Source organism: Oncorhynchus mykiss, chromosome 5 (assembly GCF_057628025.1).
Source record: "Oncorhynchus mykiss isolate SJ-2025 chromosome 5, ASM5762802v1, whole genome shotgun sequence".
NCBI classification, from domain to species: domain Eukaryota; kingdom Metazoa; phylum Chordata; class Actinopteri; order Salmoniformes; family Salmonidae; genus Oncorhynchus; species Oncorhynchus mykiss.
The window spans coordinates 32988124-33005188 of record NC_143026.1 but is presented as its reverse complement, the minus strand read 5'-3'; the positions used below and the strand labels follow the sequence as shown (position 1 = coordinate 33005188).

Sequence of the window (17065 nt, the reverse complement as noted above, 5' to 3'; positions counted from 1 at the left end):
CAACGGCTCAGCTGCAAAGTGGTAGACCACACAAGCTCAAACTGCCTCTGGAAGCAACGTCAGCACAAGAAAAGTAGAGGCTGTTATAGCAAAGGGAGGACCAAGTCCATATTAATGGCCATCATTTCCGAATGAGATGTTCGACGAGCAGGTGTCCACATACACTACATGACTAAAAGCATATTTTTCTTCCCCATTTGTGGGAATATTTTAAACAAATGTCCTAAATTAAACTAATCTTCCTGGTTCCTGGTGATTTTAGTCTTAAAACCAGAAAATCACCACCTCAATATTTTGGGGGCCTGCTGGGGTCTGTTGCCGACCCATTGTACATCAATTGTACAACCGGAGTGTGCACAGGGCCAATGTGTCAGACTGGTTAAATTACCGCTAGTAACATTATAGGACACCAAAACATCTTATTTCAAGGCCTTCTCTAATAAAAAACTGCAGATAACACATTCTATCTTCAAAATTACCAACAGATGACACACACAGAAGTAAAACTGTCAAACTTTATTTGAAGATCAAAACCAAGCTACAGCAGTAGGACATGTCCATATCGTAGTGACACAATATGCAAAGTGTGTGAAAAGGCTGCAATCAAGCACGTTCAAAATGGTTAAAAAGAACATGTTCAGAGAAAAATGTATGTTAGAGTCGATGCACATGGTAAAATTCACCTGGTCTGTTTCAACCATCCCCCAAAAAAGTTAAAGAAAAAAATTCATGTCAGAGCACTTTTGGTTAGCAAGTTTTGCAATGCATTCAGTCGTTCATTCATTGATTATAAGAATAAGAAGTAATAAGAAGTAAATTATAAGAAGTCATTTGTGATGATTTGTCAGTATATGCAGCTTGCAACGTGGTGGATCACCAGGTCCTGTAGCAGGACACAGGTGGAGGTCAGCCCAGGTAGAGGAGGGTGATAGGGGAGAGGGGAGTTTGGAAAGTTAAGGAAGGCAGGGTCATAGCTGGAGTAGGAAGGTGGGGATAGAGATGGGGGACAGGGGGAAGGGGGGGCTGATTTCGAGGCTTTGTCCTCATTTCTTCTTTGGTTTTGCCTCCAGAGGTAGTCCAATATCTTTCCCGCGCAGCTTCAAACCTGAGAACAAAAAGTTGTGACGTCAGACAAACAAGGACCAATGGTAAAATTAAAAGCACTGATAAGGTGGCATTACGCTACTCTGAAACATGATAAAACATAGGGGTTGTTTAACAATGTCAGTGTGACAGTCTGTCCCAGATTCCACTCACCGATTGCTCTCTCAATTTTGCCCATGACCTGATTGTTGGGAATTGCTTTTCCACACTCATAGTCTGCAATGACCTGAGGCTTCTCATTAATTTTCTGAAAGTCAAAGCCAAAAGAGACATCAGAAGAAATCAGTGACCTAAAAACATGATATTTAGACCTACAGTCAAAAACTGTTGAAATGTCAGTCAGAGGCCATCTCATTTAAGCTACATACACACATGATTAGATGCATCTCGGAAGTGTCCTCCTCTCCTCATCTACAGCTGTACAGATGTGAATGTATTGGACATTGTTTTCACCTACCCTGTGTTTTCAGATGAGTACAGACGTAGAGAAGACGAGGAGAGTAAGCCACAGAAATTCTGACTACAGAAATGCACCAATGTCCTTATGCTGTGGTATTCAAAGTCGGGGGGAGGTGCAGTGGGGTCCCCCCCAAAATAAAAAATGAATACATATGAATAGTACAGATTATTGTATGGGGTAATATACAAACGATTTTGAGAAAGATCATAAAAAAAAATTGCAACTATATTTAATGGTTTCTTTTCATTTTGATAAGGGATTAAAATGTAACGAATTAAGGGTTATTTGTTAATTTAAAAAATCTAAAATGTACCAATTTTAAGGTTGTGTCATAATATTTGGGGTGGGGTGGTCACAAAAAGTTACTGCGAAAAACATTGGGTCCTGAGAAATTCTGGCCGAAAAATTGGGGTCCTTACTGAAAAACGTTTAATACCTCTGTCCTAATGAGTCATGTGGGTCTGCAGCAGCTTTACTCACAGTGGCCAGATCTTTCTGGGTGAGGCCACTGTTCTGGCGGCCCTGCTGGATAACCTTTCCCACCTCCAGGGAGACCCTCAGGTGCTGCAGCTCCTCTGTCTCCCGGTCCAGCTTGGCGGTGTTCTTGGTCACCAGGTGCTGCTTGTTCTGCCCTGCAGACCCTGTGGACACAGATGAATTGGCGTGGTTAGTAAACAAGCCATAACATAATTTCATTCAGAAATCAATCCATCATATTCCAGACCTCCAAGTAGGGGAGATGGTGGATTGCACATTAATTGCTATTTATAATAAAGGCTTACATTTCTTGGTAGTATCGAGGTCTTCTCCACGTCTCTGTGCAGCTGTGATAGCCTAGAGATAACGTAGTACATTATTCAACACTTTACTATACCATTCCATAAAAGGGATACATTTAGCTAGTATAGATGAGTAGTCCAGGACAGGGTGCGGATACAACACACAATCCAAACACAAGCCAGCTACAAAAACGTTTATTTACAAATAAATAAATAAATAAATAAATAAATAAATATTCAGTCTCCTGATTTTTTTCTTCTTCTTCTTTTCAGTCTCCTGGGGGGAAAAGGTATTGCGGTGCCCTCTTCACAACTGTCTTGGTGTGCTTGGACCATGATGGTGTCCACATCACCAAGGAACTTGAAACTCTAGACCTGCTCCACTACAGCCCCGTCGATGTTAATGGGGGCCTGTTCGGCCCGCCTTCTCCTATAGTCCACGATCATCTCCAATGTCTTGCTCACATTGAGGGAGAGGTAGTTGTCCAGGCAGTGTGTCTCAGACCTCTTCCCTATAGGCTGCCTCATCATTGTCAGTGATCAGGCCTACCACTGTTGTGTCGTCCGCAAACTTAATGATGGTGCAGGGGTCGTGCTTGGCCACGCAGTCGTGGGTGAACAGGGAGTACTGGAGGGGACTAAGCACGCACCCCTGAGGGGCCCCTGTGTTGAGGATCAGTGTGTCGGATGTGTTGTTACCTACCCTTACCACCTGGGGGTGGCCGTCAGGAAGTCCAGGATCCAGTTGCAGAGGGAGGTGTTTGGTCCCAGGGACCTTAGCTTAGTGATGAGCTTTGTGGGCACTATGGTGTTGAACGTTGAGATGTAGTCAATGAACAGCATTCTCACATACATTTGAAGTCGGAAGTTTACATACACTTAGGTTGGAGTCATCTACTTTGTGCATGACATGCGTAATTCTTCCAACAATCGTTTACAGACAGATTATTTCACTGTATCACAAATCCAGTGGATCAGAAGTGTACATTCACTAAGTTCACTGTACCTTTAAACAGCTTGGAAAATTACAGAAAATTTAATGTCTTCAGAAGCTTCTGATAGGCCAATTGACTTCCTTTGAGTCAATTGGAGGTGTACCTGTGGATGTATTTCAAGGCCTACCTTCAAACTCATTGCCTCTTTGCCTGACATCGTGGGAAATTCTAAAGAAATCAGCCAAGTCCCCAGAAAAAAAATGTAGACCTCCACAAGTCTGGTTCATCCCTGGGAGCAATTTCCAAATGCCTGAAAGTACCACGTTCATCTGTACAAACAATAGTATGCAAGTATAAACACCATGGGACCACGCAGCCATCATACCGCTCAGGAAGGAGACAGGTTCTGTCTCCTAGAGATGAAGGTACTTTGGTGTGAAAAGTGAAAATCAATCCCAGAACAACAGCAAAGGACCTTATGAAGATGCAGGTAAAACAAGTCCTATATCGACATAACCTAAAAGGCCGCTCAGCAAGGAAGAAGCCACTACAGAGACGTCATCTGCTTGGCTCACCCTTCTCACCACTGAGTTGGAGGACTACCACTCCATCGTTATGGATCTGGCATTCATTTTGGTCGCGCAACAATCTGAAACTGACATTGTCGGTTCTGCTTTCACTGCCTATTGGCTTCTGCAGTGGAATGTCAGCACATACTGGGGCTCTCAACAGCAGTACTGTAGCCTCTGCGGTTGTCCACCCCACCCTTCCTGCATCCTGTCTGCCCCAATGCCAGTAGCCCCTAATGCATCCCCCACACTGCCTCTGCTTGTTGCGAGGCTCGACTTCTGGCTGCCCCCCCCCCCCCCCCCCTCTCCACCACCAGTCCCACTGGTCCTGTGACTGCCATTCCATCCCTTCCAGCAATGAACACTGACATCTCAGCCAGTTACTTGCCGTTCCGAGCCATTATTAATCAGGTTCCATCGCCTCGGCAATGGTTCCAATCTGAGACTAATCATCCCTGTATGGCTATCCTGCTGACCAATTCATTGGACACTCCTTACGCATCGGAGCTGCATCCATGGCATCAACACCATACAACTCCCCGAACGCTGGTCCTCTCAAGCCTATCATTCCTACATCTACTGACCTCAACAGCCCACAACATGCTTATCTTTCAGAACCTGCATTAACTCAAGTCCTGCCTCATTTCACAGACAGTCTACATCACACACAGAATCCTACCCAATCAGCCAAAAGCAGATTGGCTCACCAACTGAGCCTGAATCACCAAGGTCTTTTTTTCTCCTTGCGACCGTCGCTTCTGCTTGCTCTCCTGATGTTTAAGGTTGGGTCACTGTGGGTATCTCATCCATACGTTTGTACTACCTAAACTATATTCGCCAATGACACGGCACCTGCGGTCCAGAACAGCGCATTTCCTCTCAATGGTCTTGACTACCTTGGAGTTAGTTTTGGCGATAGGCTGCTGTGGTGATGGCAAACTACCATGGCTTGATGACATCTGAGACTCCAAGCAAAACTCGACATAGTAGGGTTGGACTGATGACATTCAATCGAATATCGTGATATTTGACATTGAAGATATATTGTGAAGTGAAAGACAACTGCGATTTTGATTTGTAAATTTAAAAGTAATGAATTAGGCTGCATCTACAATGCATTTATTAATTATTCAGACCCTTTGACCTTTTCCACATTGTAAATTTATTAAATAAATAAATCACAATCTACACATCTTATCAAATGTATTAAACATAACTTATTTACATATCTATTCAGACCCTTTGCCGTGAGACTCAATTGAGCTCAGGTGCATCCTGTTTCCATTGATCATCCTTGATGTTTCTACAACTTGTCAATTGAATGGGACATAATTTGGGAAGGCACACCTGTCTATATAATCTAATTTATTTTTAAAGCCCTCTAGGTTTCTTCCTAGGTTCTGGCCTTTCTAGGGAGTTTTTCCTAGCCACTGTGCTTCTACACCTGCATTGCTTGCTGTTTGGGGGTTTTAGGCTGGGTTTCTGTACAGCACTTTGAGATATCAGCTGATGCTTACAGGCTATGAAGGGTAGGTCCCACAGTTTAAATTGTACTTTTAAATTCTGTAATGGGAGAGTGGAAGAAGTGAAAATATTGTCTAATCAACAATGACAAGCCACAGGGGTCTGACAGCTTGAATGGAATATTACTGAGGATAATAGCAGACAATATTGACATTCCTATTTGCCACATCTTCAATTTAAGCCTACTAGAAATGGTGTGCCCTCAGGCCTGGAGGGAAGCAAGTCATTCCACTTCCTAAGAATAGTAAAGCCCACTTTACTGGCTCAGATAGCCGACCACTGAGCCTGTTACAACCCTTAGTAAACTTCTGGGGGAAGAAAAGTGTTTAACCAGATACAATGCTATTTTACAGTAAACAAATTTACAGACTTTCAGCACACTTATAGGGAAGGACATTCAACAAGCACAGCACTTACACAAATGACTGATTGGCTAAGAGAAAATTATTAAAAAGATTGAAGTCTAAAACAGCCCCTGCAATCATCTGCTGCTGGAAAGCTTTACACCCCCTGCTATGTTGTGGATAGAGTTTCCTGTAATAGAACAGGGTGTTCTTTAATGGAAGCCTCCAACATAATGCAGGTAGAATTAGGAATCCCCCAAGGCACCTGTCCAGGTCCCTTTTTCAATCTAATGACATGCCAAGGGCTTTGAGAAATGCCAGTGTCTGTATGCAGATGACTCAACACTGTAAATGTCAGCTACTACAGAGACTGAAATTACTGCAACACTTAGAGAGCTGCAGTTAGTTTCAGAATGGGTGGCAAGGAATTAGTGTGTCCTAAATATAAATAAAAGCATTGTATTTGGGACAAGTCATTCACTAAACCACATCTTCTAATGAATAATGTGGAAGTTGAGGTGACTAAACTGCTTGGAGTTACCCTGGATTGTAAAATGTCATGGTCAAAACATATTGATACATAAATAGCTAAAATGGGAAGAAGTCAGTCCATAATAAAGCGCTATGCCTTAACAAGGCAGGTCCTACAGGCCCTAGTTTTGTAGCCACAGAGGGACTTTTACAATTACAACTGGCTCAGAACAGGGCAGCACGGCTGGCCCTTGGACGTACAGAGAGGGCTAACATTAATTATATGCAAGTCAATCTCATGGCTCAAAGTGGAGGAAAGATTGACTTCACTACTTGTTTTTTGACAAGCTGAACGCACAGAGCTGTCTGTTTAAACTACTAGCACACAGCTCAGACACACATGCATACCCCACAAGACATGCCACCAGAGGTCTCATCACAACCCCCAAGTCCAGAATAGACTATGGCAGGCACAGTACTAAACACACACACAAAAAAAATCCTTTCTTCAGGACCCCGTCTTTCAAAGACTTCGTCAAAATCCAAATAACTTTGTAGATCATTGTAAAGGGTTTAAACACGGTTTCCCATGCTTGTTCAATAAATAATAAACAAATTAATGAACATGCACCTGTGGAACGGTCATTAAGACACTAACAGCTTACAGACGGTAGGCAATTAAGGTGACAGTTGTGAAAACTTAGGACACTAAAGAGGCCTTTCTACTGACTCTGAAAAACACCAAAAGAAAGATGCCCAGGGTCCCTGCTCATCTTTGTGAACATGCCTTAGTCATGCTGCAAGAAGGCATGAGGACTGCAGATGTGGTCAGGGCAATAAATTACAATGTCCGTACTGTGTGACGCCTAAGACAGCGCTACAGGGAGACAGGACAGACAGCTGATCATCCTCGCAGTGGCAGACTACGTGTAACAAGATCGGTACATCACACCTGCGGGACAGGTAAAGGATGGCAACAACTGCCCGAGTTACACCAGGAACGCACAATCCCTCCATCAGTGCTAAGACTGTCCCCTATAGGCTGAGAGAGGCTGGACTGAGGGCTTGTAGGCCTGTTGTAAGGCAGGTCCTCACAAGACATCACCGGCAACAACGTAGCCTATGGGCACAAACCCACCGTCGCTGGACCAAACAGGACTGGCAAAAAGTGCTCTTCACTGACGAGTCGTGGTTGTGTCTCATGGTCGGATTCGCGTTTATCATCGAAGGAATTAGCGTTACGCCGAGGCCTGTACTCTGGCACGGGAATGATTTGGAGGTGGCGGGTCCGTCATGGTCTGGGGCGGTGTGTCACAGGATCATCGGACTGAGCTTGTCGTCATTGCAGGGAATCTCAACGCTGTGCTTTACAGGGAAGACATCCTTCTCCCTCATGTAGTACCCTTCCTGCAGGCTCATCCTGACATGACCCTCCAGCATGACAATGCCACCAGCCACACTGCTTGTTCTGTGTGTGATTTCCTGCAAGACAGGAATGTCAGTGTTCTGCCATGGTCAGCAAAGAGCCCGGATCGCAATCCCACTGAGCACGCCTGGGACCTGTCAGATCGGAGGCTGAGGGCTAGAGCCAGGGCCTTGGTGAAAGAGTGGGGTAACATCTCACAGCACAAACTGGCAAATCTGGTGCAGTCCATCAAGAGATGCACTGCAGTACTTAATGCAGCTGAAAGAGTGGGGTAACATCTCACAGCACAAACTGGCAAATCTGGTGCAGTCCATCAAGAGATGCACTGCAGTACTTAATGCAGCTGGTGACCACACCAGATACGGACTGATACTCTTGATTTTGACCCCTCTTTGTTCAGGGACACATTCAATTTATTAGTCACATGTCTGTGGAACTTGTTCAGTTTGTCTCAGTTGTTGAATCTTGTGTTCATACACATGTTAAGTTTGCTGAAAATAAACGCAGTTGACAGTGAGGACGTTTACATGGAACTATACCACATCAGGTAACTAATGCAAGCAATCAGATTTTTTTTTTAATTGATAAAAATATACCTTATGGGTGCAGCGGAGATTGTCTCTTCAAAAGGTACAGACACTCATACAAGCGCTAGCACACACATTATAATATTATACATTTTGTATTGTAGATAAGTAGTGGTGTAATAAAAGTATGATGTACCATTATCTTTTGTTTTATATGTAATATAAGTGCCTTAATGTGTTTGGACCCCAGGAAGAGTAGCTGCTGCCAAGGTAGCTGCTGATGGGGAACCCTAATGAATAAAAACACAGTGCACGTCAGAGCAAAAACCAAGCCGTGAGGTCGAAGTAATTGTCCGTAGCGCTCCAAGACAGGATTGTGTCGAGGCACAGATCTGGGGAAGGATGCCAAACAATTTCTGCAGCATTTCAGGTCCCCAGGAACACAGTGGCTTCCATCATTCTTAAATGGAAGAAGTTTGGAACCACCAAGACTCTTCCTAGAGCTCGCCGCACAGCCAAACTGAGCAATCGGGGGAGAAGTGCTTTTGTCAAGGAGGTGACCAAGAACCCAATGGTTAGTCTGACAGAGCTATCGAGTTCCATCTGTGGAGATGGGAGAACCTTCCAGAAGGACAACCATCTCTGCAGCACTCCACCAATCAGGCCTTTATGGTAGAGTGGCCAGACAAAAGCCACTCAGTAGAAGGCACATGACAGACTGCTTGGAGTTTGCCAAAAGGCACCTAAAGGACTCTCAGACCATGAGAAACAAGATTCTCTGGTCTCAAACCAAGATTGAAATCTTTGGCATGAATGGCCAAGCATTACGAGAAAACCTGGCACTATCCCTACAGTGAAGCATGGCGGTGGCAGCATCATGCTGTGGGGTTGTTTTTCAGGGACTGGGAAAATAGTCAGGATCGAGGGAAAGATGAACAGAGAGAGAAAAGTACAGAGAGATCCTTGAAGAAGTTCTGAGAGCTCTGGAGCAGGTTCTCAGACTGGGGCGAAGTCTCATCTTCCAACAGGACAACAACACTAAGCACACAGCCAAGACAACACAGGAGTGGCTGTAGGACAAGTCTCTGAATGTCCTTGAGTGGCCCAGCCAGAGCTCGGACTAGAACCTGATCGAACATCTCTGGAGAGACCTGAAAATAGCTGTGCAGCGACGCTCCCCATCCAACCAGACAGTGCTTGAGAGGATCTGCAGAGAAGAATGGGAGAAACTCTCCAAATACAGGTGTGCCAAGCTTGTAGCGTCTAAATTAAGCCTTTTTCACTATACTAAGATTATTAAATGAGAATGTGACTATCATAAATAGATAAGCATAAAATTGCACTGTCTGGAATGATCTAGTCATTAACAGTGCAAAATGATTATAGGGGGGGGGGAATTAGAAGCTTGGGATGATTAGTTGGCCATGATGGTATGTGGGCCAGATTTGGAATTTGCATATCGTAGAAGAGGTCTCCCCAAATATCGCTCAACTCTACTCTAGGATCCTTCATCTGCAGCCCTCGGCATCATCTGGTCCATTCTCATTCCCCTCCTGAATTCTCATTCTCACATCCATTTCAGTTCCTCATTCTAAACCAATTTCAATGTCTGGGCCTTAAAACTCGTGAAATGTTTTTTAAAGCCATGTTGCCAAAATAGAATAGAATATAGCCTCCTTGTAGATGGCAATATAAAATAAGCTTCTTTTTTTTATGGCCTGCCAAAGAATAGTGTTGCGCATGTGCGCTAGTAAGCTAGTAAACTCTGGAGCTGACTGGGGACAACATCTGGTGAAGATGCTGGTTCTACAAACAAGTAGCAATTACTCCCCGGCCTGAAGTCTCGAATAAAACAAATGATCTGCTTAAAAAGGTAATTGTCTCATATGTGTACATGATTTTTGTTGGTAAAAGGCGTGAACTTGGCATTGCTTGCTGGCTTCTGACTTATTCATCCTACTTTACTAGAAACTAGCAAGCTGTATCAGGCTTTAGATGTGAGGATAAAACAAATACAGTAGGGCAAAAAAGTATTTAGCCAGCCACCAATTGTGCAAGTTCTCCCACTTAAAAAGATGAGGGAGGCCTGTAATTTTCATCATTGGGTACACTTCAACTATGACAGACAAAATGAGGGAAAAAAATCCAGAAAATCACATTGTAGGATTTTTTATGAATTTATTTGCAAATTATGGTGGAAAATACAGACGTGTAACTTCTTCTTTAAGAGGCTCCTCTGTCCTCAACTCGTTACCTGTATTAATGGCACCTGTTTGAACTTGTCATCAGTATAAAAGACACCTGTCCACAACCTCAAACAGTCACACTCCAAACTACACTATGGCCAAGACCAAAGAGCTGTCAAAGGACACCAGAAACAAAATTGTAGACCTGCACCAGGCTGGGAAGACTGAATCTGCAATAGGTAAGCAGCTTGGTTTGAAGAAATCAACTGTGGGAGCAATTATTAGGAAATGGATGTCATACAAGACCACTGATAATCTCCCTCGATCTGGGGCTCCACACAAGATCTCACCCCGTGGGGTCAAAATGATCACAAGAACGGTGAGCAAAAATCCCAGAACCACATGGGGGGACCTAGTGAATGACCTGCAGAGAGCTGGGACCAAAGTAACAAAGCCTACCATCAGTAACACACTATGCCGCCAGGGACTCAAATCCTGTAGTGCCAGACGTGTCCCCCTGCTTAAGCCAGTACCTGTCCAGGCCCATCTGAAGTTTGCTAGAGAGCATTTGGATGATCCAGAAGAAGATTGGGAGAATGTCATATGGTCAGATGAAACCAAAATATAACTTTTTGGTAAAAACTCAACTCGTCGTGTTGAGGACAAAGAATGCTGAGTTGCATCCAAAGAACACCATACCTACTGTGAAGCATGGGGGTGGAAGCATCATGCTTTGGGGCTGTTTTTCTGCAAAGGGACCAGGACGACTGATCCGTGTAAAGGAAGGAATGGGGCCATGTATCGTGAGATTTTGAGTGAAAACCTCCTTCCATCAGCAAGGGCATTGAAGATGAAACGTGACTGGGTCTTTCAGCATGACAATGATCCCAAACACACCGCCCGGGCAAAGAAGGAGCGGCTTCGTAAGAAGCATTTCAAGGTCCTGGAGTGGCCTAGCCAGTCTCCAGATCTCAACCCCATAGAACATCTTTGGAGGGACTTGAAAGTCTGTGTTGCCCAGCAACAGCCCCAAAACATCACTGCTCTAGAGGAGATCTGCATGGAGGAATGGGCCAAAATACCAGCAACAGTGTGTGAAAACCTTGTCAAACGTTTTTTGTAAGTCTTCACCTCTGTCATTGCCAACAAAGGGTATATAACAAAGTATTGAGATAAACTTTTGTTATTGACCAAATACTTATTTTCCACCATCATTTGCAAATAAATTCATTAAAAATCCTACAATGTGATTTTCTGTTTTTTTTCTCTCATTTTGTCTGTCATAGTTGAAGTGTACCTATGATGAAAATTACAGGCCTCATCTTTTTAAGTGGGAGAACTTGCACAATTGGTGGCTGACTAAATACTTTTTGCCCCACTGTAGCTATATTTGCTAAGCTATCCATTTGATTAAAAATGCTGCTAGCTAGATTGAAGCTGCTGGGGGAAAGTCATGTAACGTTTGACTGATGGGAGTTAGCTGAGTTCGCTACCTAAGTGGACTGTTCCTAGGTTTCTAGAAAATAACAATATATTTGCTAGCTATATGACTGACTATTGTGAACACTGATGGTTTTGATGCACTGGTGACAAAGTTGGCAAGAAAAATTAGCCTGGAAACAGACCAGGGCCCTATTCATCAAGCATCTGAGTAGGAGCAATGATTTAGGATCAGTTTTGCCTTTTAGATCACAATGAATGTTTACATTGACATGGGGGAGCTGGTCCTAGATCACTATTCTGAAGACCCTTTGTGAATATGGGTCGGGTCAGGTAAGAAAGCTGTTGCTCAATACCTTGAACAGCAGTCGCTCACCACAGGACGAGGTATTAGTATCAATGCTTATGAACTGAATATTTGTATGAATTTTCAGACACTAACAAAAGGGTTGAATTGTTCAGCAACATGTGCAGTGCATGCTGACATGGCTTTGGTGATGAAAGCTACAATGCATTTTGTCATCTCTCCATCATGCTGTGACATGGGCTTGGATGGTGACATCTTCTTCAAGCTTTCTGACTGAATTACAGGGGCCTTCAGTGGTTCCGGAAGCAAGGGCCTAGTGCTGAGCGATTAGTGCTTTTTGAAGTTGTTTCGATTTATATGGGTTGAATGCTGTAACAGAATAAAACAAAAGTCCCATGATGGTAGTGACTGCCCACTACTGCTTATCACTTTGTAACATTAAAATATTTAAGTTGTATAGAGTTGCTGGCTATGCTGTCTGACAAAATCACTGTTGTAGTTCTTAAAGTAAAGCATACTTAAGACTGCTGAAAACCAACAATCACTTAAATAATGTATTTTCAGGTAGAGATCATTTGCGAAGCAACAGCGGCTCTATATCCCCTCACGATCACGCATTTTCTTTCTTCCGTAGCAGGAGTAAAAGACCGGACAAGTAGATGTGCAATGGATTATAGTCATTGTAGGCAATTACCACGTTTTATGTGCTAAACGATGAAGAATATTGGCCTGTTATTGGGGGGGGGGCCTCATGAGTTCCGTGTTTGTGGCCCCCACCAAAGTTGCCCATCCTTGATGTTTAAGTTATCAGAGTTAGTAAAAATTTGAAGACCAACATGCTATGAAAAAGTTGTTTTGTAACCGTAGAATAAATGGAATGTTTATTAAAATAAATGTAATTACATGGCAAGTCACCAAGTCCTAGAGAGATTTACTTATCAAAATGCTGGGGTAAGCCTACACTACACAGCCCTTATTTTAAGTTTCTAAAATCCCTAATGGGAAAAGCGATTGGAAAAGTTTCCCTGTGTGACCACTAGGTTTTATGGGTATTGAGACTCCTACTGTGGTACTCTATACGAGCAGAAAAAATGTAATGTCATACACGTGGTATGTGATACACCACGGCTGTCAGCCAATCAGAATTCAGGGCTCAAAACAGTTTAAAAAAAATCAATTATATTTACAATGTCGGATAAAAAAAAAAAAGTGACAGATTCATACATATGCTATAGGGCTGTCCCTGCCTAAAAAAAACTAAAGTAGTCTTGTTCTTTTGACCAATTTTTTTTACAAATGAAATCAACTATATGCATTGAGTGTGTCTGATGCTTTAAGCTTACGGTTTGATGAAATAAGACAAATGCCTCGAGGGGCCCCAGAGATCGAGATAACCAACCAACCAACCAACAAAAAAAACTGACCCAACTATTCTCCTCCTTCTCCTTTCGCAGAGTCTGCCATTACTCTCCTGAAATAGGCGGTAATAGGCTACACGAGTCTGCCACCTTTCATGTGGAAAGCCAATTTATCTTACCATTTCTACCGATCTGTGTGCCAGTTAAGGTTAATATGCACATTTTTGTGAAAGTTATTTAATTTATAATAATGTCTTCATATCTCAATCCTTGCCATGTGGTTAATCAAAATTATATCCAAATGAAAAAGAATCCTAAAAAGGTAACTTTAATTGGCAACCATATAAAAACAGCCTACATAGCTGCAAGTAGAAAATATAATAAATATCCTATAAATCACATCGTTGCAGGCCATGTGTAGTCAGACTTCAAACATTGTATCAACTATTATCTTGGGTCCGGCTGAAGCTTGTGCTAGCGAATTTGCAACATTGCATAAAATATTCTGGGCCCTCAGTTTGTGAGACGCAGAGTAGGTGAACGGATGATCTCCGCGTGTGTGGTTCCCACCGTGAAGCATGGAGGTGGTGGTATGGTGTTTTGCTGATTTATTTAGAATTTGACCAAGGAGAGATGGAGTGCTGCATCAGATGACCTGGCCTCCACAAGCACCTGACCTCAGCCCAGTTAAGATGGTTTAGGATGAGTTGGACCGCAGAGTGAAGGAAAAGCAGCCACAAGTGCTCAGCATGTGTGGGAACTCCTTCAAGACTGTTGGAAAAGCATTCCTCAAAGCTGGTTGAGAGAATACTTAAGAGTGTGCAAAGCTGTCATCAAGGCAAAGGGTGGCTACTTTGAAGAATATAAAAATATATTTTGATTTGTTTAACACTTTGGTTACTACATGATTCCATATCAGTTATTTAATTGTTGATGTCTTCACTATTATTCTACAAGGTAGAAAATAGTACAAATAAAGAAATACCCTTGAATGGGTAGGTGTCCAAACTTTGACTGGTACTGTGTGTGTGCGAGCCTTACTGCTCGACTCAAAACAACCTCCGTCAATCAGACTAACAACCAAACAATCAACTAATTGTGGTCAGCACTAATATGCACTACTCGTTTGGGGGATTTTAAAGTGAAACGTGGCCTTTAAGATAAAGAATTAACAAATTCAAAAGAGGACTAGTCTTGAATGCACCCGCTAACTAGTTGCCTTGAAAGCAGCTCCCTAATGTAGCAACTCAACAAGCACCAGCTGCTTCTAATTGCCAATCAGCCTAGCCAAACTCATGCTAACATTCCATCCATTAAACCCTCAGATGTAAAGTCCCCTTTTTAAAGGACCTGCGTGGTTCTGGCCGACATTTTCGCTTATAAAATCGATCTGTGGACACCGCAGATTGTAATGGCTGGCAGTGAGAAATAGATCTGGTTTCCACCAAGACAGTATATTTTCAGAGCCTGTGTGACTTAGGATGTCAAATCTGAAACCACATTACGCTGGAATGTTCCCCCTACCATTTCATTTGCTTCTCCGACTGACTGTCCATAAACTCTTGGCTGAACCCTACATCACAGCCAATGACAAAGCACATGCCTGCAATCATTACATCGTAGCGCAGCAGGAGAGAGTGGTTTCCTCATGGTTATACATTCAGAGATCGATTATAGCCATTCACCTAAAATATTTTTTATTTTAAAACAGAAAACACAAACGGACAAGATTAATATGAGATGAAGGGCAAGTTCCTAACGACTTCAGGAAGCCAAGCTATAGTATTTTGACATTAACAGCAATGGGGGCAGAAGTTTTGATCAAGAGTGACCTTTGGAAAATATGCACCTTTTCTTGAACACTAAACATACAACTGTATTTTACAGTTGTGGAATCTTAGTTTTTATAAATTTGATTATACTACACTGAACAAAAATATAAACGCTACATGCAACAATTTCAAAAATTGTACTGAGTTACAGTTCATTTCAGGAAATGTATTAATTAGGCCCTAATCTACAGATTTGACATGGATGGGCAGGAGCACAGCCATGGGCGGGCCTGGGAGGGTATAGGCCTACCCACTTGGGACCCAGACCCACCCACTGCAGAGCCAGGCCCAGCCAATCAGAATGAGTTTTCCCCCACTAAAGGACTTTATTGCAGACATAAATCCCCCCCCCCCCCCCCTGATTCCGCAGGTGAAGCTGGATGGAGATCCTGGGGTGGTGTGGGTCCGTGCTGTTTAATCAGCTTCTTGATATGCCATACCTGTCAGGTGGATGGATTATTTTAGCTCACTAACAGGGATGTAAAAAAAAAAAAAAAAAGTGCACAAAATTAGAAATGTGGGATCTTTTATTTCAGCTCATTAAACATGAGAACGCTAGATGTTGCACTTATTTTTGTTTAGTATATATTTGAAAGCTTATTTCAAGCCTTATTCATACGGTTTTGTTGTAGGAAATACATAAGATGTTAAATGTACAAATTTGATAAATGTATCAAATTTGGAACGTTACTTGATTGTGTGCTCAAGTGAGTACACCTCGGCAATAACCATTTTTCACCAGAAAGGTGAGATTACCCTTGGAGTATGCAGCATTACTAGATATTATGGCCCTGATAGTATCTAAATCATTATTTTGGGCGATTATGCAGATTCACATTTCGATTGCATTCAGTTACATTGAACTGGTTAACTCAATTACACCGATTTCCATGTTTGGTCCTTAACCAAAGTGAATAAAAATATTAATCGACGTTAGACAAATGACTAGCTAGATGAAAACCCACAGTCGTTTCCTGTCCACGTCGATCGTTTTACCTATCGACCAGGAAATTCCAAAGAGAAGCGAGAAGGTTGTCCCCCGGGATGTATAATATTAGTAAGGTTGCCTGCAGGCAGTGACCGTGTGTAGCCAACATGGGCTCAGTGGTTGGATTCAACCGCATGTTCACATGTTGGCTAATGTTAGCTGCTATAGCTAACGCTAGCTGACTAACCGTACTGTACCTGCTTAGATTTGGCCTGGGCAGCAGTCGGACCCTTCTTCCTCAACACAGTCACAGTGTCCCAGTCGCTTTCTGCCATTTTTCCCAGGAATTATTACCTTAACGTTACGACAATAACTATATATACAAATATAAACCTATCCGCCGGGGGGTATTGAAACGATAGCTGACAATGTAGGGCGACGTAAGGCTGGTTCGTTTATGGTTTTACTCCGGTGGGAGGAGTTTAACTGGGTGAAAGTTGATTGCATTCGTTTTGGAACCAGACTGCCCCGGGCGTGAGCCGGGTGCCGTTCAAAGCCCACGACGAAGTATGTTCAAAACAAAAGTGACTTAATTAATCACGTGGAGGAATGAGTAGTATTCTGCGTTTTCACATGCAAAATTGATTGCTTTGATAACTCTATCTGCCTTTCCAATGAAAACTGGTTTGACAATTCATATATATATTTTATGGAAAAAATGTGTTTCTGAACGATGCACATTGTTGAAACATTACCGAGCGGCGCAGACGATGGTTCGATTTGAGAAGGGCGCTCTTCTCTTACAGCTTTTGACCGTCCTCGTCATGGGCCATAGACCGGTGCGCGCGTCTCGGTATAATCGAATACGCCCACTA

The 17065-nt window shown here is 42.9% G+C and overlaps 1 protein-coding gene across 1 annotated transcript; it reads right to left on the bottom strand.

Moving 5' to 3' along the window:
• Window positions 1-503: 503 nt before the first annotated feature.
• Window positions 504-17065, bottom strand: LOC110523621 (endothelial differentiation-related factor 1 homolog). Its single transcript, XM_021602488.3, has 5 exons — window positions 16448-17065; window positions 2347-2398; window positions 2045-2205; window positions 1258-1351; window positions 504-1105 (listed from the first exon to the last, which is right to left on the bottom strand). Exons 1-5 carry the CDS (start codon window positions 16523-16525, stop codon window positions 1044-1046), a joined length of 447 nt encoding a protein of 148 aa, XP_021458163.1. The 5' UTR covers window positions 16526-17065; the 3' UTR covers window positions 504-1043.